This window comes from Bombina bombina, unplaced genomic scaffold (assembly GCF_027579735.1).
Source record: "Bombina bombina isolate aBomBom1 unplaced genomic scaffold, aBomBom1.pri scaffold_622, whole genome shotgun sequence".
In the NCBI taxonomy this organism is placed as follows: Eukaryota; Metazoa; Chordata; class Amphibia; order Anura; family Bombinatoridae; genus Bombina; species Bombina bombina.
This window is the reverse complement of record NW_026510927.1, coordinates 238667-260392: the sequence shown is the minus strand read 5'-3', so window position 1 is coordinate 260392 and position 21726 is coordinate 238667. Positions and strand designations below refer to the sequence as shown.

Below are 21726 nucleotides of genomic sequence, written 5' to 3'. Positions count from 1 at the left end.
ATCACCTATGTACCTATCTGTCAGTCTATCTATCATCTATCTCTGTCTGTCTCTATCTATCTATCATCTATGTCTGTCTATGTTACCTATCTGTCTGTCAAGTCTATCTATTTATCATATATGTATCTATCATCTATGTACCTATCTGTCAGTCTATCTATCCATCTACCTATCCATTCATCTATTTATCCATCTATTATCTAACTATCATCTATCTCTGTCTGTCTGTCTTTATCTATCTATCAATCTATCTCTGCCTTCTTTATCTATACTATCAAAGCATCTATCTCTATCTGTCTTTATCTATCTATCTGTCTGTCTGTCTATCTATCTACCTATCATCTATGTCCCTATCAGTCTATTTCATTTTATCTATCTATCTCTGCCTGGTCTTTATCTATCTATCTATCATCTATCTCTATCTGTCTGTCTGTCTAGGTATCTATCTATCTAGCTATAATCTATGTACCTATCTATCTGTTTATCTATCTATATATCTATCATCTATGTATCTATCTGTCAGGTCTATTTATTCATCTATTATCTATCTATCATCTAATATGTCTGTCTTTAATCAGTCTATCTATCATCTATCTATCTATATATCTATCCATACTATTATCTATCTTCTATCTTTGTCTGTCTTTATCTAGTCTATATATCCCATATATCTATCTATCATCTATATTCTGTATTTTTTCTGTCTATCTATCATCTATCTATATATCTATCCATCTATATCTATCTTCTATCTTTGTCTGTCTTTATCTAATCTATCTATCCATATATCTATCTATCTATCTATCCATAAATCTATCTATCCATATAACTATCTACCATCTACATACCTGTCTGCCTTGTCTGGTCTGTCTATCTATCTATCTATCATCGTATGTACATATCTATCTATCTGTCTATCTATATATCTATGTACCTATCTGTCTATCTATCTATCAATAATATATCTCTGTCTGTCTTTATTTATCTATCTAGCCATCTATTATTTATCAATCATCTATCTCTGTCAGTCCTGTCCTGTCTGTCTTTATCTATCTATCTATCTATCATCGATGTACCTGTCAGTTTTATCTATTGATCTATCCATCTATCAATCATCTATCTATCCGTATATGTATCTGTCTGTCTTGTGTGTATCTATTTATCATCTATCTGTCTATTTATCATCTATGTATCTATAAAATCTATATATCATCTATGTACCTGTCAGTCAATCTACCTATCTATCAGTCTGTCTATCTATCATCTAGTATACCTATCTGTCAGTCTATCTATCTGCCTGTCTATCTATCCCTCCATCCATCTATTATCTGCCTATCATCTATCTCTGTCTGTCTTTATGTCTTTATTTATCTATCCATCCATCTATTATCTATCTATCATCTATCTCTGTCTGTATCTATCTACATATCTATCATCTATCTCTGTCTGTCTGTATCTATCATCTACCTATCTATCTATCCATTTATTATTTATCAATCATATATATCTGTCTGTCTTTATCTCCTATCTATCTATCATCTATGTACCTGTCAGTTTATCTATTGATCTATCTATCCATCTATCAATCAATCATCTAATCTATCTGTTTATCTAATATGTCTGTCCTGTCTGTCTTGTCTGTCTATCTATTTATCATCTATCTATCTCTATGTATGTTTGTCAATCTATCTACTTATCAATCTATCTATCTATCTGTCTATCTATCTATCTTCTATATACCTATCTGTCAGTCAGTCTATCTATCTTCTATATACCTATCTGGTCAGTCAGTCTATCTCTCCATCTATTATCTATCTATCATCTATCTATCTCTGTCTGTCTGTCTCTATCTATCTATCTATCTATCTATCCATCCATTATCTATCTATCAGATGATCTTGTTGCCTATTTGTTTTTGACTGTAATAAAAGCCCTTCAGAGGGCAGATACAGAGACAGATAAAAATGCACATAGGGCTCGATTTATCATTCAGGGATGAAAGGCCGAACATATTCGCCCCTGTCCGTCTCTCTCCTCTGGCGGCAGCAATTCCCTGCTCGAATTTTAACATTGCAAGCGCCATTTACATTTATCTGCAACACCACCCCCCTGCAGGAACTGTCAATCTCCTGGTTAAATGACCGCTGCTTGATAAATCCTGACTGCAGGTTATCTTGTGAAACCTGCAGTTGAAGTGAGGAGAAGGGGCTTGATAATCGAGCTCTTAATGTGAGAAGGGTGATACAAAGGGTATAATGAGGAATATAAATAGATGTCAGTGATAAAATGAGTTGGATCCTCCTGTTGCTATTACTCAATGAATAAAGCTGAAACTGATGTTGGGATCAACCACTGAATAATCATTTGAGAAGATGTTATTCGTTTCAGTCACTGATGCCAATGATTAATATTCACACGTGTGTTAGAAATAACATGAGCAGAATCTGGTTTTATTTGTTTATTAAGTAGCTCATAAAATATAGAAAATAAAACATAACTCTTAAAACACCAGGTACAATTAACACTTTCATTAGTACAAGATCTTTTCAGGATACTGCAAGAGAAACCTTTATGTTACAGTCTCAACTGAAATAATTAGTTCATGTCCGTTCCTCACTTAAGATGTGCGACCATCTCAGTTACTTGAATGACTATCTCACTTTCTTACTGCTTTCACATCGGTTTTATGAGTAAACGTCAGAACAAATTTCTTGCGCTCAGCTCTCTACCTCTACAGGATTCCTCTTATCTCGCATACGATATTTCACGTCCTTTAGAACGCTCACAGAGGAATTTTAGAACTTCCTCGTGTCTGGATCGGATTTTCAGGCCAGTCGGTCTGGGGTGAAGTATCTCCAGTTTGAATATGTTAGTCGATTCCCATGTTTCTAAATGTTGCCTCAACTTCAGTCAGTTTTCCTTGTGATTTAAATGTGAGAACCACAATGGGAACCAGTCCTAGGGGAGATTACAAAAAATGAAGAATTAAAGGGACAGTGAAGTCCAAAAATAACTTTCATGATTAAAATAGGGCATGCAATTTTAAACAACTTTCCAATTTACTTTTATCAATAATTTTGCTTTGTTCTCTTGGTATTCTTAGTTGAAAGCTAAACCTAAGAGGAACATATGCTAATTTCTTAGACCTTGAAGGCCACCCCTAATCTCAATGGTTTTTCACCACTAGAGGGAATAGTTCATGTGTTTTCATATAGATAACATTGAGCTCACAAACGTGAATTTTCTGAGGAGTGAGCACTGATTGGCTAAAATGCAAGTCTGTCAAAAGAACTGAGATAAGGGGGGCAGAATGCAGAGGCTTGGATACAAGGTTATCACAGAGGTAAAAAGTATATTTATATAACTGTGTTGGTTATGCAAAACTGGGGAATGGGTAATAAAGGGATTATCTATCTTTTTAAACAACAACAATTCTGGTGTTTGACTGTCCCTTTCATACAAAGGAAACAAATTTAGAAACATTTAGTGATGTGTCTCTGTTTTAAATTTCCAGAACAATATACGTGCATGAACTCTTTAGATCAATTCAGTTCACCTATTAAAGGCCAGATTACAAGTGGTGATATAGTTTTTTTTGCCTTGTGCACAAAGTAAAAGATTGCTCCTATTACAAGTTAAAAGAAAACAGAAGAGCGCAATCGTGATTTATGCTCGCCAGGTTAGAAAGCTTGTGCAAAGGATAGTGAGTTGAATAAAAGTTACACTAAACACAACAAAAATACATTTAAAAGGTCAGTTACGATATCTGATAACAAATTATTCATAATTTTTTTTTTTTTTTAAAAAGTGCTCAAAGATATAAGGTATAGGCCTCTAGTTATCAAGCCGTCAACCTCAAATACGCTGGAATTCCGCAGCGGATTTGTGGCAAGGCTGATTCGCCTTTAGTTATCAAAGGCTAGAGACCCGGCAAAAGTAGAATTTAGTGACGTAAGCTTCGATCCGTCGGACTCAGTCCGACACAGATCAATTCTTAGGTCACTCCAGAATCTGACTACTTTTTGCTAGTTATCAAAAAACTAGCAGGTACGCTCTGCATTTTTCCGGCCCAGCGTACCTGGTTTTCAACCCGCCGCCCTGGAGGCGGCGGATCCCATAGGAATCAATGGGAGTCTGACCATAGCGAAAGTTCATGTTCGCTGCTGCCCGACATCCCATTGATTTCTATGGGAGATGTCTGCACCTAACACCCTAACATGTACCCGAGCCTAAACACCCCTAATCTGCCCCCCCTACACCGCCGCAACTAAATAAATGGTATTACCCCCTAAACCGCCACTCCGGAGCCCACCGCCACTATAATAAACTGATTAACCCCTAAACCGCCGCTCCCGGACCCTGCCGCCACTATAATAAATATGTTAACCCTTAAACCGCTGCTTCCGGACCCCGCCGCCACCTACATAATACCTATTAACCCCTATCCTGCCCCCCCTACACCGCCACCACTATAATGAAATTATTAACCCATAAACCTAAGTCTAACCCCTAACCCTAACACCCCCTAACTTAAATTATTAATTAAATAAATCTAAATAAATATTACTCTTATTAACTAAATTAATCCTATTTAAAACTAAATACTTACCTTTAAAATAAACCCTAATATAGCTACAATATAAATAATAATTATATTGTAGCTATTTTAGGATTTATTTTTATTTTACGGGCAACTTTGAATTTATTTTAACTAGGTACAAAAGTTATTAAATAGTTATTAACTATTTAATACCTACCTAGTTAAAATAAAGAGAAAATTACCTGTAAAATAAAAACTAAACCTAAGTTACAATTACACCTAACACTACACTATACTTAAATAAATTATTCCCTATTTAAACCTAAATACTTACCTGTAAAATAAACCCTAAGATAGCTACAATGTAATTAATAATTACATTGTAGCTATTTTAGGATTTATATTTTACAGGTAACTTTGTATTTATTTTAGCTAGTTAGAATATTTAATAAATAGTTATTAACTATTTAATAACTACCTAGCTAAAAGAAATACAAAATTACCTGTAAAATATATCCTAACCTAAGTTACAATTAAACCTAACACTACACTATCATTAAATAAATTAAATAAATTACCTACAAATAACTACAATTAAATACAATTAAATAAACTAACTAAAGTACAAAAAATAAAAAAGCTAAGTTACAAAAAATAAAAAAAATAAGTTACAAACATTTCAAAAATATTACAACAATTTAAGCTACTTACACCTAATCTAAGCCCCCTAATAAAAAAACAAAGCCCCCCAAAATAAAAATGCCCTACCCTATTCTACATTAAAAAGGTAACAGCTCTATTACCTTACCAGCCCTTAAAAGGGCCTTTTGCGGGGCATGCCCCAAAGAAAACAGCTCTTTTGCTGTAAAATAAAAATACAACCCCCCCAACATTAAAACCCACCACCCACATACCCCTACTCTAACCCAAACCCCATTAAATAAACCTAACACTACCCCCCTGAAGATCATCCTACCTTTAGCCCGTCTTCAGCCAGCCGACCACCGATGGAACAGAAGAGGAGATCCGCAGCGGCAGAAGTCATCATCCAAGGGGCGCTGAAGAAGTCTTCCATCCGATTGAAGTCATCATCCAGGCTGCGTCTTCAATCTTCATCCGTCCGGAGCGGAGCCATCTTCAGACGAGCCGACGCGGAGCCATCCTCTTCTACCGACGGACTAACGACGAATGACGGTTCCTTTAAGTGATGTCATCCAAGATGGGCGTCCCTCGAATTCCGATTGGCTGATAGGATTCTATCAGCCAATCGGAATTAAGGTAGGAAAAATCTGATTGGCTGATTTAATCAGCCAATCAGATTGAGCTTGCATTCTATTGGCTGTTTCCGATCAGCCAATAGAATGCGAGCTCAATCTGATTGGCTGATTGGATCAGCCAATCGGATTGAACTTCAATCTGATTGGCTGATTCCATCAGCCAATCAGATTTTTCCTACCTTAATTCCGATTGGCTGATAGAATCCTATCAGCCAATCGGAATTCGAGAGATGCCATCTTGGATGACGTCACTTAAAGGAACCGTCATTCGTCGTTAGTCCGTTGGTAGAAGAGGATAGCTCCGCGTCGGCTCGTCTGAAGATGGCTCCGCTCCGGATGGATGAAGATTGAAGACGTCGCCTGGATGATGACTTCAATCGGATGGAAGACTTCTTCAGCGCCCCTTGGATGATGACTTCTGCCGCTGCGGATCTCCTCTTCTGTTCCATCTGTGGTCAGCTGGCTGAAGACGGCTTCAGGGGGGTAGTGTTACGTTTATTTAAGGGGGGTTTGGGTTAGAGTTGGGGTATGTGGGTGGTGGGGTTTTAATGTTGGGGGGTTGTATTTTTCTTTTACAGGCAAAAGAGCTGTTTTCTTTGGGGCATGCCCCGCAAAAGGCCCTTTTAAGGGCTGGTAAGGTAATAGAGCTGTTAACTTTTTAATGTAGAATAGGGTAGGGTATTTTTTTTATTTTGGGGGGCTTTGTTATTTTATTAGGGGGCTTAGATTAGGTGTAAGTAGCTTAAAATTGTTGTAATATTTTTTAAATGTTTGTAACTTATTTTTTGTAACTTATTTGTTTATTTTTGTAACTTAGCTTTTTTAATTTTTTGTACTTTAGTTAGTTTATTTAATTGTATTTAATTATAGTTATTTGTAGGTAATTTATTTAATTAATTTAATGATAGTGTAGTGTAAGGTTTAATTGTAACTTAGGTTAGGATTTATTTTACAGGTAATTTTGTATTTCTTTTAGCTAGGTAGTTATTTAATAGTTAATAACTATTTAATAACTATTCTAACTAGCTAAAATAAATACAAAGTTACCTGTAAAATAAATATAAATCCTAAAATAGCTACAATGTAATTATTAAGTACATTGTAGCTATCTTACGGCTAGATTTAGAGTTGGGTGGTAGCCGTCAAACCAGCGTTAGAGGCTCCTAACGCTGGTTTTTACCGCCCGCTGGTATTTGGAGTCAGTCAGGAAAGGGTCTAACGCTCACTTTGCAGCCGCTGACTTTTCCATACCGCAGATCCCCCTACGCCATTTGCGTTATCCTATCTTTTCAATGGGATCTTTCTAACGCCAGTATTTAGAGTCGTGGCTGAAGTGAGCGTTAGAAATCTAACGACAAAACTCCAGCCGCAGAAAAAAGTCAGTAGTTAAGAGCTTTCTGGCTAACACCAGGTTCATAAAGCTCTTAACTACTGTGCTCTAAAGTACACTAACACCCATAAACTACCTATGTACCCCTAAACCGAGGCCCCCACCACATCGCCGCCATTCTATTAAATTTTTTTAACCCCTAATCTGCCGCTCCGTACACCGCCGCCACTTCCATTATCCCCTATGTACCCCCTAATCTGCTGCCCCTAATACCGCCGACCCCTACATAATATTTATTAACCCCCTAATCTGCCGCCCCCCGCTATCGCTGACACCTGCATATTTTTTTAACCCCTAATCTGCCGCTCCGTACACCGCCGCAACATACATTATACCTATGTACCCCTAATCTGCTGCCCCTAACACAGCCGACCCCTATATTATATTTATTAACCCCTAATCTGCCCCCCCACAACATCGCCGCCAGCTACCTACATAATTAAACCCCTAATCTGCCGAGCGGATCTCGCCGCTACTCTAATAAATGGATTAACCCCTAAAGCTAAGTCTAACCCTAACACTAACACCCCCCTAAATTAAATATAATTTAAATCTAACAAAATAAATTAACTCTTATTAAATAAATTATTCCTATTTAAAGCTAAATATTTACCTGTAAAATAAACCCTAATATAGCTACAATATAAATTATAATTATATTGTAGCTATTTAGGATTAATATTTATTTTACAGGCAACTTTGTAATTATTTTAACCAGGTACAATAGCTATTAAATAGTTAATAACTATTTAATAGCTAAAATAGTGAAAATAATTACAAAATTACCTGTAAAATAAATCCTAACCTAAGTTACAATTAAACCTAACACTACACTATCAATAAATTAATTAAATAAACTACCTACAATTACCTACAATTAAACCTAACACTACACTATCAATAAATTAATTAAATACAATACCTACAAATAAATACAATTAAATAAACTAACTAAAGTACAAAAAATAAAAAAGAACTAAGTTACAAAAAATAAAAAAATATTTACAAACCTTATAAAAATATTACAACAATTTCAAACTAATTACACCTACTCTAAACCCCCTAATAAAATAACAAAGACCCCCAAAATAAAAAAATGCCCTACCCTATTCTAAATTTAAAAAGTTCAAAGCTCTTTTACCTTACCAGCCCTGAAAAGGGCCATTTGCGGGGCATGCCCCAAATAATTCAGCTTTTTTGAATGTAAAAAAAAACATACAATACCCCCCCCCAACATTACAACCCACCACCCACATACCCCTAATCTAACCCAAACCCCCCTTAAATAAACCTAACACTAAGCCCCTGAAGATCTTCCTACCTTATCTTCACCATGCCAGGTTCACCGATCCGTCCTCCGAAGTCTTGATCCAAGCCTCCGAAGTCTTCATCCAAGCCCAAGCTGGGGCTGGCGATCCATAATCCGGATGAAGTCTTCTATCAAGCAGCGGCTGAAGAGGTCCAGAAGAGGCTCCAAAGTCTTCATCCTATCCAGGAAGAAGAGGAGATCCGGACCGGCAACCATCTTGATCCAAGCGGCATCTTCTATCTTCATCCGATGACGAACGGCTCCATCTTGAAGACCTTCAGTGCGGATCCATCTTCTTCTTCCGACGTCCAACTGAAGAATGAAGGTTCCTTTAAGGGACGTCATCCAAGATGGCGTCCCTCGAATTCCGATTGGCTGATAGGATTCTATCAGCCAATCGGAATTAAGGTAGGAAAATTCTGATTGGCTGATGGAATCAGCCAATCAGGTTCAGCTTGCATTCTATTGGCTGTTCCGATCAGCCAATAGAATGCAAGCTCAATCTGATTGGCTGATCCAATCAGCCAATCGGATTGAACTTGAATCTGATTGGCTGATTCCATCAGCCAATCAGAATTTTCCTACCTTAATTCCGATTGGCTGATAGAATCCTATCAGCCAATCGGAATTCGAGGGACGCCATCTTGGATGACGTCCCTTAAAGGAACCTTCATTCTTCAGTTGGACGTCGGAAGAAGAAGATGGATCCGCGCTGAAGGTCTTCAAGATGGAGCCGTTCGTCATCGGATGAAGATAGAAGATGCCGCTTGGATCAAGATGGTTGCCGGTCCGGATCTCCTCTTCTTCCCGGATAGGATGAAGACTTTGGAGCCTCTTCTGGACCTCTTCAGCCGCTGCTTGATAGAAGACTTCAGCCGGATTATGGATCGCCAGCCCCAGCTTGGGCTTGGATGAAGACCTCGGAGGCTTGGATCAAGACTTCGGAGGATGGAACGGTGAACCTGGCATGGTGAAGATAAGGTAGGAAGATCTTCAGGGGCTTAGTGTTAGGTTTATTTAAGGGGGGTTTGGGTTAGATTAGGGGTATGTGGGTGGTGGGTTATAATGTTGGGGGGGGGGTATTTTTATTTTTTTTTTACAGGCAAAAGAGCTGAATTATTTGGGGCATGCCCCGCAAATGGCCCTTTTCAGGGCTGGTAAGGTAAAAGAGCTTTGAACTTTTTTAATTTAGAATAGGGTAGGGCATTTTTTTTATTTTGGGGGTCTTTGTTATTTTATTAGGGGGCTTAGAGTAGGTGTAATTAGTTTTAAATTGTTGTAATATTTTTCTAATGTTTGTAAATATTTTTTTATTTTTTTGTAACTTAGTTCTTTTTATTTTTTGTACTTTAGTTAGTTTATTTAATTGTATTTATTTGTAGGTATTGTATTTAATTAATTTATTGATAGTGTAGTGTTAGGTTTAATTGTAGGTAATTGTAGGTAGTTTATTTAATTAATTTATTGATAGTGTAGTGTTAGGTTTAATTGTAACTTAGGTTAGGATTTATTTTACAGGTAATTTTGTAATTATTTTAACTATTTTAGCTATTAAATAGTTATTAACTATTTACTAGCTATTGTACCTGGTTAAAATAATTACAAAGTTGCCTGTAAAATAAATATTAATCCTAAAATAGCTACAATATAATTATAATTTATATTGTAGCTATATTAGGGTTTATTTTACAGGTAAGTATTTAGCTTTAAATAGGAAACATTTATTTAATAAGAGTTAATTTATTTCGTTAGATTTAAATTATATTTAACTTAGGGGGGGTGTTAGTGTTAGGGTTAGACTTAGCTTTAGGGGTTAATCCATTTATTAGAGCAGCGGCGAGATCCGCTCGGCAGATTAGGGGTTAATTATTGTAGGTAGCTGGCGGCGACGTTGTGGGGGGCAGATTAGGGGTTAATAAATATAATATAGGGGTCGGCAGTGTTAAGGGCAGCAGATTAGGGGTACATAGTATAATGTAGGTTGCGGCTGTGCACGGAGCGGCAGATTAGGGGTTAATAATATGCAGGGGGTCAGCGATAGTGGGGGCAGCAGATTAGGGGTTAATAGGTGTAAGGTTAGGGGTGTTTAGACTCGGGGTACATGTTAGAGTGTTAGGTGCAGACGTAGGAAGTGTTTCCCATAGAAAACAATGGGGCTGCGTTAGGAGCTGAACGCTGCTTTTTTGCAGGTGTTAGGTTTTTTTTCAACTCAAATTGCCCCATTGTTTTCTATGGGGGAATCGTGCACGAGCACGTTTTTTAAGCTGGCCGCGTCCGTAAGCAAAGCTGGTATTTAGAGTTGCAGTGGCGGTAAATATGCTCTACGCTCCCTTTTTTGGAGCCTAACGCAGCCCTTCTGTGAACTCTAAATACCAGCGGTATTTAAAAGGTGCGGGGGAAAAAAAGCACGCGTAGCTAACGCACCCCTTTGGCCGCAGAACTCTAAATCTAGCCGCTAGGGTTTATTTTACAGGTAAGTATTTAGTTTTAAATAGGAATAATTTATTGATAGTGTAGTGTTAGGTGTAATTGTAACTTAGGTTAGTTTTTATTTTACAGGTAATTTTCTCTTTATTTTAACTAGGTAGGTATTAAATAGTTAATAACTATTTAATAACTTTTGTACCTAGTTAAAATAAATTGAAAGTTGCCTGTAAAATAAAAATAAATCCTAAAATAGCTACAATATAATTATTAGTTATATTGTAGCTATATTAGGGTTTATTTTAAAGGTAAAATTTAGTTTTAAATAGGATTAGTTAATAAGAGTAATATTTATTTAGATTTATTTAATTAATATTTAAGTTAGGGGGGTGTTAGGTTTAGGGGTTAATAATTTTATTATATTGGCGGTGGTGTAGGGGGGTAGGATAGGGGTTAATAAATGTATTATAGGTTGTGGCAGTGTGGGGGGGGCAGGATAGGGGTTAATAAATTTATTAGAGGTGGCGATGGTGTAGGGAGGGCAGATTAGGGGTTAATAAGTTTAATATAGGTGGCGGCGTGGTCCGGGTGCCGTGGTTTAGGGGTTAAACAATTTATTTAGTTGCGGCGGGGTCCGGGATCGGCAGGATAGGGGTTAATAAATTTATTATAGGTGGCGGCGGTATAGGGGGGGCAGGATAGGGGTTACTAGGTATAATGTAGGTGGCGGTGGCCTCCGGGAGCGGCGGTTTAGGGTTTAATACATTTATTATAGTTGCGGCGGTGTCCGGGAGCGGCGGTTTAGGGGAAACTAACTTTATTTAGTTGCGGGGGGCTCCGGGGGCGCCTGTATAGGGGGTAGAACAGTGTAGTTTAGTGTGGGTGCTTAGTGACAGGCTAGCAATAAAGCTGGGAAAAAGCCGAAGAGCAGCGAGATCGGATGAGCGATAACTATCACAGTCCGCTGCTCATCGCCCCGTACTTGGTGCGCGGCTTTTTGACAGCTTTATTGATAGCTTTGGCGAGCTGCGGCGATGGTAGGCGAGCTTAGGGCGGGCGTATTGGGGCCGGCGAAGGCAGGTAAGTAGACACGTTGATAACTAGAGGCCATAAGGTCTTTGACAAAAAATAAAGGGATGTAAGGGCTTTAACACACATATATATATATATATACTAGCCCTAAAAGCCGTTTACACGGGCCATTTTTTGCAGTACAGCGGTCCCGCCCCTTGCTCTCTCTCCTCTTTTGCTCTCTCTCTCCCCCTCTCTTTTGTTCTCTCTCTCCCCCTCTCTTTTGCTCTCTCTCTCCACCCTCCCTTTGCTCTCTCTCCCCCATCTCTTTCGCTCTCTCTTCCCCCCCTTGTTTGCTCTCTCTCTCTCTCCCTCCCTCTCTTGCTTTCTCTCCCCCTCTCTTTTTGCTCCCTCTCTCTCCCCCTCTCTTTTGCTCTCTCTCTCTCCCCCTCTTTTGCACTCTCTCCCCCTCTCTTTTGAGCTTTCTCTCTCCCCCCTATCTTTTGCTCTCTCTCTCCCCCCCCTCTTTTGTTCTCTCTTTCTCATTCTCCCCCCTCTCTTTGCTTGCTCTCCCCCTCTCTTTTGTTCTCTCTCTCCCCCTCTCTTTTTGCTCTCTCTCCCCCTCTCTTTCTCTCTCTCCCCCCCTCTCTTTTGCACTCTCTCCTCTCCCCCCTCTCTTTTGTGCTCTCTCTCGCCCCTCTCTTTTGCACTCTCTCTCCCTCTCTCTTTTGCGCTCTCTCTCTCCCCTTCTCTTTTGTGCTCTCTCCCCTCTCTTTTGCTCTTTCTCCCCCCATCTTTTACTCTCTCTCCCCCTCTCTTTTGCTCTCTCTCTCTCCCCCTTTCTTTTGCTTTCTCTCCCTCCCCTCTCTTTTGCTCTCTCTCTCATCTCTCTCTTTTGCTCTCACTCTCCCCCCTCTCTTTTGCTCTCTCTCCCCCTCTTTTGCTCTCTCCCCCCTCTCTTTTGCTCCCTCTCTCCTCTCTTTTGCTCTCTCTCCTTCTCTTTTGCTCTCTCTCCCCCCTCTCTTTTGCTCCCTCTCTCCTCTCTTTTGCTCTCTCTCCCTTCTCTTTTGCTCTCTCTCCCCCCTCTTTTGCTCCCTCTCTCCTCTCTTTTGCTCCCTCTCTCCTCTCTTTTGCTCCCTCTCTCCTCTTTTGCTCTCTCTCTCCTCTTTTGCTCTCTCTCTCCTTTTTTTTCTCTCTCCCCCCCCTCTCTTTTGCTCTCTCTTTCTCATGGCCATGGCCACTCCCACCTGGCCCTGCCCCATCACGCCCGACCCCATCATGCCCGACCCTTTCCCTGTCACGCCCAGCCCCACCCCTGTCACATCAGACACTGTCCCCGTCATACCTACAGTTCTTGCAGTGGACAGGTCAGTTTGTTGAAGGCCAGGTGTGTTTGTCCTCGCACAGTCTCTACTGCGCATGACAGTTTCGGACTAACACACTTGGCCTATTATAGGATAGATATACATATTACATTTTCCTAATGACTATTCACTGCAACTGTATATCTATCCCATTGATTGCAGCCTGTTGCACTGACACTGTTTCACTATGGAGTTTATTGTTTGAACAGTATATATCTTTCCCCCTATTGCTAACCACATAGAGGCGCGCCCCCCTGACCTATCAGATACCTCTGGCTCATTGACTGACAGCAGCTGGCGTGACAGGACTACTTACATCCCTCCCACACTGATGCTCTGGTTAGTGCATTGTATCCACACCTCTAGACACACGGTTTATAGGTGGTTTGATCTCCCAGTTGTCTCATTATCTCCTCCCGATAGTCTTTATAATTAAGCAGGACAATTGCGCCCCCTTGTCCACCTCTCTCAGAACAATATTATTGTCGCTCTGTAAGGTTTTCAATTCCTCCCTTTCACCTTAGAGATTATTCCTGTAGCCTACAATACATCTGTTGGTATGTTTAGCCTCCTGGAGCATAAGGCGTAAAAACGTTTAAATGGATGCATTGCTGCTCTGGGGGTCAAAGGTACTTTTTCCTCTGAATGCGTTGCATTCCCCTCTCTGCTCTCCTTCTTGAAAAAAATTGTTGAGTCTTAGATTTCTGGTGAATTTTCTGAATATGTATGTAAATATCAAAATCATCTGACTTAGTTGGAATGAAGGATAATCCTTTGTTTAAAACCATCATTTCATCTGTAGTTAGGACATGTTCGCTCAAATTGATAATACGGTTCTCATCCTGCTCCCCCTCCTTGGAGGTCTTGGGGGCCTGTTTGTACCCCCCCTCTCCTGGTATGGGTCCTCTTCCTTCCTCCTTTTTTTAATGAGTAATCATTCCACTCATATTGTTAGTTTGTAAGGATACGGGCATGTTTGTATTTTCCGAGTTTGAGCTGTTCCCTGAGCTATCAACAGTACCTATTGGTCTATTCCTGTAGTATCTTTGTCTCCATGGTCTGTTGGTGCGATACTGCATAAGTTCCTCTGGGCTTAGTTGCCATCTATTTACACTTTTGTTCTTATAGTCGCTCGTCACATCTTCAAATTTTCTATTTTTAAATGTAATGAGCTCATTTTCGTACTTCTTTACTTCCTCCTGCATTTTACTGATCCAGTCCTTTTCTTTCTTAGCTTCTAATGTACATAGATATAAATCTTCATGCTTTTTTACATCAATTCAGTTTATTTCCAGAAGTCTGGTCACTTCCTCAACCACCAAGAACACCAAATCCAGTGAGCACTTATTTAAAATGTTGCACCACTTGGTGCAAAAACTGGGGTTCTTCCTCCCTATGGTAGGGGTGTTTCTTACCCTGAATGTCCCGGGGTATGAATTTTCTTCTGTGGTATTCAGACAGGTAAGAGCCATGCAGAATTAGGGGCGAGATTATATAAACGGCGCAGGCTTCAGCGCAAGCGCTGCAACCCGTGCCTCCCGTAATTTCACCTCGCACATCGGGCTATTACATATATACGGCGCCGGCAAATCATAAAGTGCTGTAAGTCGGGTAAACTAGTGATGTCCAGAAATGAGCGTAAATACAAATTTCTGGAGTCGCCAGTGACTTACGCCATTTTAGAAACTATCGGCGCCTAAGAAAAGTTAAAAAAAATATCAAATCTCCCATAAAAAAGTGTAATACGCCTCCCAAAAATAAGCCCGACATGTAAAACCCCTATATCCGCCATCAAACCCACATCGGAACTAATAAAAGTATTAACCCCTAAACCGACCCCCTCCCACAACGCAATTAAACTATTTAAACTTAATTAAACCACTAACCCCTATATCCGCCATCAAACCCCCACCGCAAGTAATAACTAAAAAATTAACCCCTAAATCCGCCAACCCCAACATCGCAAACTACCTATTAAAGTAGTAACCCCTAACCCGCCAAAGCCCACAACGCAATAAACCTATCAAAGTATTAACCCCTAAACCGCCAAAGCCCACAACGCAAACTACCTATTAAAGTATTAACCCCTAAACCACCAAAGCCCACAACGCAAACTACCTATTAAAGTATTAACCCCTAAACTGCCAAAGCCCACAACGCAAACTACCTATCAAAGAATTAACCCCTAAACAGCCATTAACCCACAACGCAAACTACCTATTAAAGTATTAACCCCTAAATCGGCAAAGCCCACAACGCAAACTACCTATTAAAGTTTTAACCCCTAAACTGCCAAAGCCCACAACGCAAACTACCTATTAAAGTATTAACCCCTAAACTGCCAAAGCAAACAAAGCAAACTACCTATCAAAGTATTAACCCCTAATCCACCATAGCCCACAACACAAATAAATAACTGAATTATTAAGCCCCCTAACCTAACACCCCCTAAATGATCCCAATTACAAAATACTAAAGTTACTGTTAAAATAAAAAAACCTAAACACTACTTTAAAAATAAAAAATAAACTAAGTATAAATTAAAGGGACAGTCTATTAAAAATTAAAATTCTGGTGTAGACTGTCCCTTTAAGCTACAATTACAGAACATACAAAAATCTATGATTACAGAAAATAAAAAACAAAATTATCAAATTTTAAAAAATTATACCTAATCCCTATGAAAATCCCCCCCCCCCCCCCAAAATAAAAACACCCCCTACTCTAAGAATAAACTACCAGTAGCACTTAAAAGGGCTTTTTGCAGGGCATTGCCCCAAGATAAACAGCTTTTTTACATTCAAAATACACAAAGTCCCCCCTAACAGTAAAACACCCCCACCAACCAAACCCCCCCAAATAAAAAATCTAACACTAAAAAACCTAAACTACCCATTGCCCTGAAAAGGGCATTTGATGGGCATTGCCCTTTGAGGAAGGAAAAGCACTCCTGGTGAAGTAGGTAAAGGCCAATACTGCCTATTATGCCCAGGGTGCGCATAGAGATACAATACACTTGCAGAAAATAGAAGGCACTCACTGGGTCTTAATTGAAAGAATACTCTTTTAATTGTGACATTTCGGGATCACCCCCGTTTTAAAACAGACATACAATGTGAACAGTTTACTCACCCTCTTTAAAACACTCTTTCCCGACTTGACTACTGCAATAACCTACTGTCCATGGATACAATTCATTTAAATAAAACAATGATATAAAACTTGTAAGAGACAGGACATCATTACAAACACATGCAGGAGGAATTGAGGGCCCTATTCCGTGGGAACTTACAATCAAGAAGGGTAGGAGGTTGAGAAACAGAAGGTGAGGACTTCAAGATTGAGAAAGATGTCAATGCAGAGTTAGATAAAGGAAATGTTGTTAGGTAAGTGAAATTAATTTATTATTGAGTTGGGTGGTAGGCTTCTCTGAACAGAAATGTCTTCAGGGAGCATTTAAAGGAAGAAGGATTAGGGCAAAGCCTGACAGCACGAGGGAGAGTGTTCCAGAGGGTAGGTGCTGCACGACAGAAGTCCTGCAGTCTAGCATGAGAAGAGGTGATAGTAGCGGATGCAAGGAGCAGGTCATTGTTGGATCTTAGTGGGCGGGCTGGAGTATACTTGTTTATTAGAGAGGATAGGTAGAGGGGAGCGGCGTTGGTGAGAGCTTTGTATGTAAGGTTGAGAATTTTGAATTTAATTCTGCTGTGAATGGGGAGCAAATGAAGGGACTCGCAGAGAGGTGCAGCAGATACAGAGCGACGGGAAAGGTGGATCAGCCTGGCAGAGGCATTTAGGATGAATTGAAGGGGGGCGAGGCGGGAAAGAGGAAGGCCAGTAAGTAGGTTATTGCAGTAGTCAAGTCGGGAGATAACAAGGGAGTGGATTATTTGCTTTGTTGTGTTAGCGCTCAGAAAAGGGCAAATCTTGGAAATATTGCGTAGATGGTTGCGGCAGGATGTAGAAAGCGATTGGATATGGGGGACAAAGGATAGATTTGTGTCAAGTGATTGGATGTAAAAAGTGATTGGATATGCGGGACGAAGGATAGAGTCAAGTGTAATTCCGAGGCAGCGGACTTTGGATAATGGGGAAATGGTGATGCTGTCAACAGGGATAGAAAAGTCAGAAGTCAGCGTAGAGCTTGAGGGGGGAGATAAGAAGGAGCTCAGTCTTGGACATGTTAATCTTTAGGTGGTGAGAGGCCATCCAGGAAGAAATACCAGATAAGCAGTCGCTGACATGAGAAAGGACAGAGGGAGAGAGAGCAGGGGTAAAGAGGTAGATCTTGGTGTCATCAGTATAGAGGTGATATTTGAAGTCATAACTGTTGATAAGTTTACCCAGCAAAGAAGTATAAATGGAGAACCAATCCTTAAGGTACTCCAACAGACAAAGAAATTGGAGAGGAGGAGTTGCTGGCAAATGACACAGAAAAAGACCTGTGAGAAAGATAGAAGTGAATCCAGGAAAGAGCAGTGTCACAGAGGCCAAAAGAGCAAAGAGTCTGTAGGGAGAGGGGATGGTCAACTGTGTTGAAGGCAGCTGAGAGGTCAAGTATGATGGGTATAGAGTAGTGGCCAATATAGAGAGAAGATTGTTAGTAACCTTGGTAAGGGCAGTCTCAGTTGAGTGTTTGGGGTGGAATACAGATTGCAGGGGATCAAGAAAGTAGTTGGTGGACAGGAAGTGGATTAGGCGGTTGTAAGCTAGTTTTTCAAGGAGTTTTGATGTTAGTGAAAGCAGTGATATGGGGCTGTAGCTTTCAAAAGAAAACGGGAATGAGCCGGTAGAGAGACATAGGTTGAAGATGTGAGTAAGAGCAGGAGTGAGGGTGGAAGACAGGGAGGGTATTAGATGGGAAGGGATAGGGTCCAGTGGGCAGGTAGTGAGGCGTGAGGAAGATAGTAAGGAAGAAACTTCATTCTCAGAGGCTTTATGGAAGATGCAGAGGGTGGCAGAGGGAGTAACTGGGCCTGTTGTTGGGATATTGCAGGTTGGTGTTGGGATGTTGCTTAAAAAGCAGTCTGCCAGGTCTTGAGTACTAAAGACAGACGGGGGGTGGGGTGGAGCAGGTGGGTAGAGGAGAGAGTTAAAAGTGGAGAAGAGTTGTTTAGGGTTTGAGGAAAGAGTAGATATGAGAGAAGAGAAGTAGGTTTGCTTGTCTAAGTGAAGGGCAGAAGTGTATGAACGAAGAATAAATGTATAGTGTATGAAATCAGGTTCAGAGTGAGTTTTCCTCCAGACATGCTCAGCAGTACGGGAGCATTTTTGCAAATAGCGTGTTTGCTGAGTGTGCCAGGGCTGTAACTGACGGTGTGATCTTTTGCACAGTTGGGGAGGGGCAAGTGTGTCTAGTGCAGAGGAGAGGGCTTTGTTTTAGTGGGCTGTAGTGAGATCAGGGCAGGTTATAGTGGAAGTGTGAGGGAGGAGATCTTGATTGATTTTTGAAAATTGGAGCGGATCCACAGCATGTAGATTTCTACAGATGCGGGAGCGGTATGGAGAAGTGGGTTTAGCTGTTGCATTGCTATTATAGGTGACCAGGTGATGGTCTGAAATGGGAAAAGGACGACATGTGAGGTCAGATATAGAGCAGAGGTAGGAAAATACCAGGTTGATGGAGTATCCATCACGCTGAGTAGGGAATAGGGTGGATTGTGAGAGACCGAAGGAGGATGTGAGTGAAAGAAGTTTAGAGGCAGCAGGGGCAGATGGGTTGTTAATGGGAATGTTAAAGTCCCCAAGAATTAGGGTTGGAATATTTGAAGAGAGAAAGTGAGGAAGCCAGGCGGCAAAGTTGTCCAGGAGGGCGATAGATTACTGCCACTTTGAGGGAGAGGGGGTAGAACAGGCGAATACAGTGGACTTTAGAGGAGGAGAAGGAGAGAGATGGGATTGGAGGTAGGTACTGATAATTGCAGGAGGAGGAGAGCAGGAGCGGGATCCCAGCGGGAGAACAACCTTCTGAACTGCAAACCGTAATCATAGACATTGTTTACAATATACAGTCTGTGCAATATTCAGATGTTCTAGCTGTGGTTGTTCTCTGTAAACCCCTGTGATTTTAACACACATTGTAATAAATTGTTTTAACATTCATCTGAGTTCACTTCTATCTGCTCCTGTTGGAGTCTCCCATTGCTTTTATATCAAGAGCTTGATGTGAAGCTCTGCAGTATGTGAGTATACAACTTACATGTGAATTAACCCTGTAGTCTCACAGGACTTCACTATTGGCAGCATTGATCTGTTTTATTTGAGGTTAACCCTTGGAGGCCTTTTTATCAAGCTGTCAACCGCAAATACACCGGAATACCGTAGCGTAATTGTGGCGAGCTTGATTCGACCTAGTTATCAAAGCCTACAGATTCGCCGGTCTCAATTCGACACAGATCGATGCTTACGTCATTACAGATGTTCTGAATACACATTCGGCACTATTTGACACTTTAAAAAAGTTATCAAATAGTTAACCGGTACTCTTGCAGCTATTCTGGCCCAGCATACCTGGTTTTCAATCCACCACCGTGGATGCCATAGCAATCAATGGGAGTTTAAAAGCACCAAAAGCTTATGTTCGATGCTGCCAGATATCCCATTGATTTATATGGTAGAAAACCAGTTACGTTTACACCTAACACCCTAACATAAACCCCGAGTCTAAACACCCCTAATCTGCCACCCCCGACATCGCCGCAACCTAAATAAAATGTATTAACCCCTAATACACCTCTCCCGGACCCCACTGCAACTAAATAAAAGTATTAGCCCCTAATCCGCCTAATTCGCAAATTAGCTTTGAAACGTTTTTTTGCACTTACTAATAGGGATCCAGAAATGGGGAAGGAAAATGAGTCAGCTACTGTTAGGGACATCAAGACAGATAATGCACACACTTATTGTAATCCACATCTTCATTTTCAAGATGCTTTTGCGGTTGTCACTCTTGATGCCCTTTTTTTTACCCTGATGAAGACCATGATAGGGATGTCCCATTAAATGTACTACACCCACCTAAAAAGAATAGGTCTTCATTTTATCCGGTGAACTACAGGGGCCCAATGATTAATGCTTACCAGAAGGCAGTCCAAGAGGACATATTTAAGCTTGAGCAGGAGGTGGGAACTAAAAAACGCAGAAATGCTGCCGCCCTTAACCTGAATCATACTGAACGTGCAGCTCTTAAATCCCTACAGGATAATAGAGATATTGTTATTAGGGATTCGGATAAGGGCGGCAGCATTGTAGTAATGGATAAGCCTTTTTATCTGGAGGAAGCTTATAGGCAGCTCTCAGATTCTACAGTCTATCGTAAACTTCCTAGCAATCCCACTTTACCTTTTAAAAGGGAAATGACGAAACTAATTGAAGATGGTGTCTCGCTTGGCATTTTTACCACAAAGGATCTTGAATCCTTAATTCCTGACTATCCTATAACTCCTATATTCCACCATGTACCGAAAATCCACAAAAGTGCCACCTGTCCACCTGGTAGACCAATTGTGGCAGGTATTGGTTCTCTCTTGGAACCTCTGGGAGAATGGATGGATAGTATCCTTCAGCCCATTGCTACAATGCAATTGAGCTATTTGAAGGATACATCACATCTTTTAGCCACATTGGATAACTATCAGGTGGCAAGAGGACTTTTGTTGGATTACTGCAGACATTACATCCCTTTATACCAGTATCCCACAGCATCTTGGTATAAAGGCTGTTGATTTTTTTCTGGATAAGGAATGCAGTCTTGATAATTCGGTCAGGTTATATATAGGTGATGTATTGAGGTTCTTGCTGACTCACAATTTTTTTACCTTTGACGAAGAGTTCTATCTGCAAATACGGGGAACAGCCATGGGGGCAAAATTTGCCCCGGCTTTTGCCAATATTTTTGTTGTTTGGTAGGAGCTAATGTACGTTTACTCCCCTACCAATCCATGGCAAGAGCAGATAGAGCTCTTCGTCAGGTATATAGACGATCTGCTCTTAGTGGTGCGCAATAACAAGGATCCAAAATTTTTACATGACCTGTTGCTCTATTTCAGTACTAATGAAATGGGTTTAAGTTTCACAGGTGAAATGAATGATAAGGAAATTAATTTCTTGGATCTTAGATTGTGCATCACTGATGGGTCTATTATGACTAAAACTTATAGAAATAGTACTGCTGGTAACACCATTCTACATGCCAGCTCCCAACACCCAGGTCATTTAATTAAAGCCATACCCAGAGGTCAATTTATCAGACTCCGTAGAAATACGCAGTCTGATATCATTTTTGAACAACAATCATTGGAGCTTAAGGACAGACTTGTCAAAATAGGATATAATCCTATACTCTTGGACAAATGCAGACAAAATTTAAAAATCCAAAATTTTAGGTCTAATAAGAGAAATCAGCCTAGAGT

The 21726-nt window shown here is 40.3% G+C and overlaps 1 protein-coding gene across 1 annotated transcript in view; it reads right to left on the bottom strand.

Moving 5' to 3' along the window:
- Positions 1-2869: 2869 nt before the first annotated feature.
- Positions 2870-21726, bottom strand: part of LOC128643528 (uncharacterized) — a 55188-nt gene continuing 36331 nt past the window's right edge. The window contains exon 4 of the mRNA XM_053696370.1: positions 2870-2958. Within this exon, the coding sequence (XP_053552345.1) occupies positions 2870-2958 (89 nt within the window). The remainder of the gene's footprint in view (positions 2959-21726) is intronic.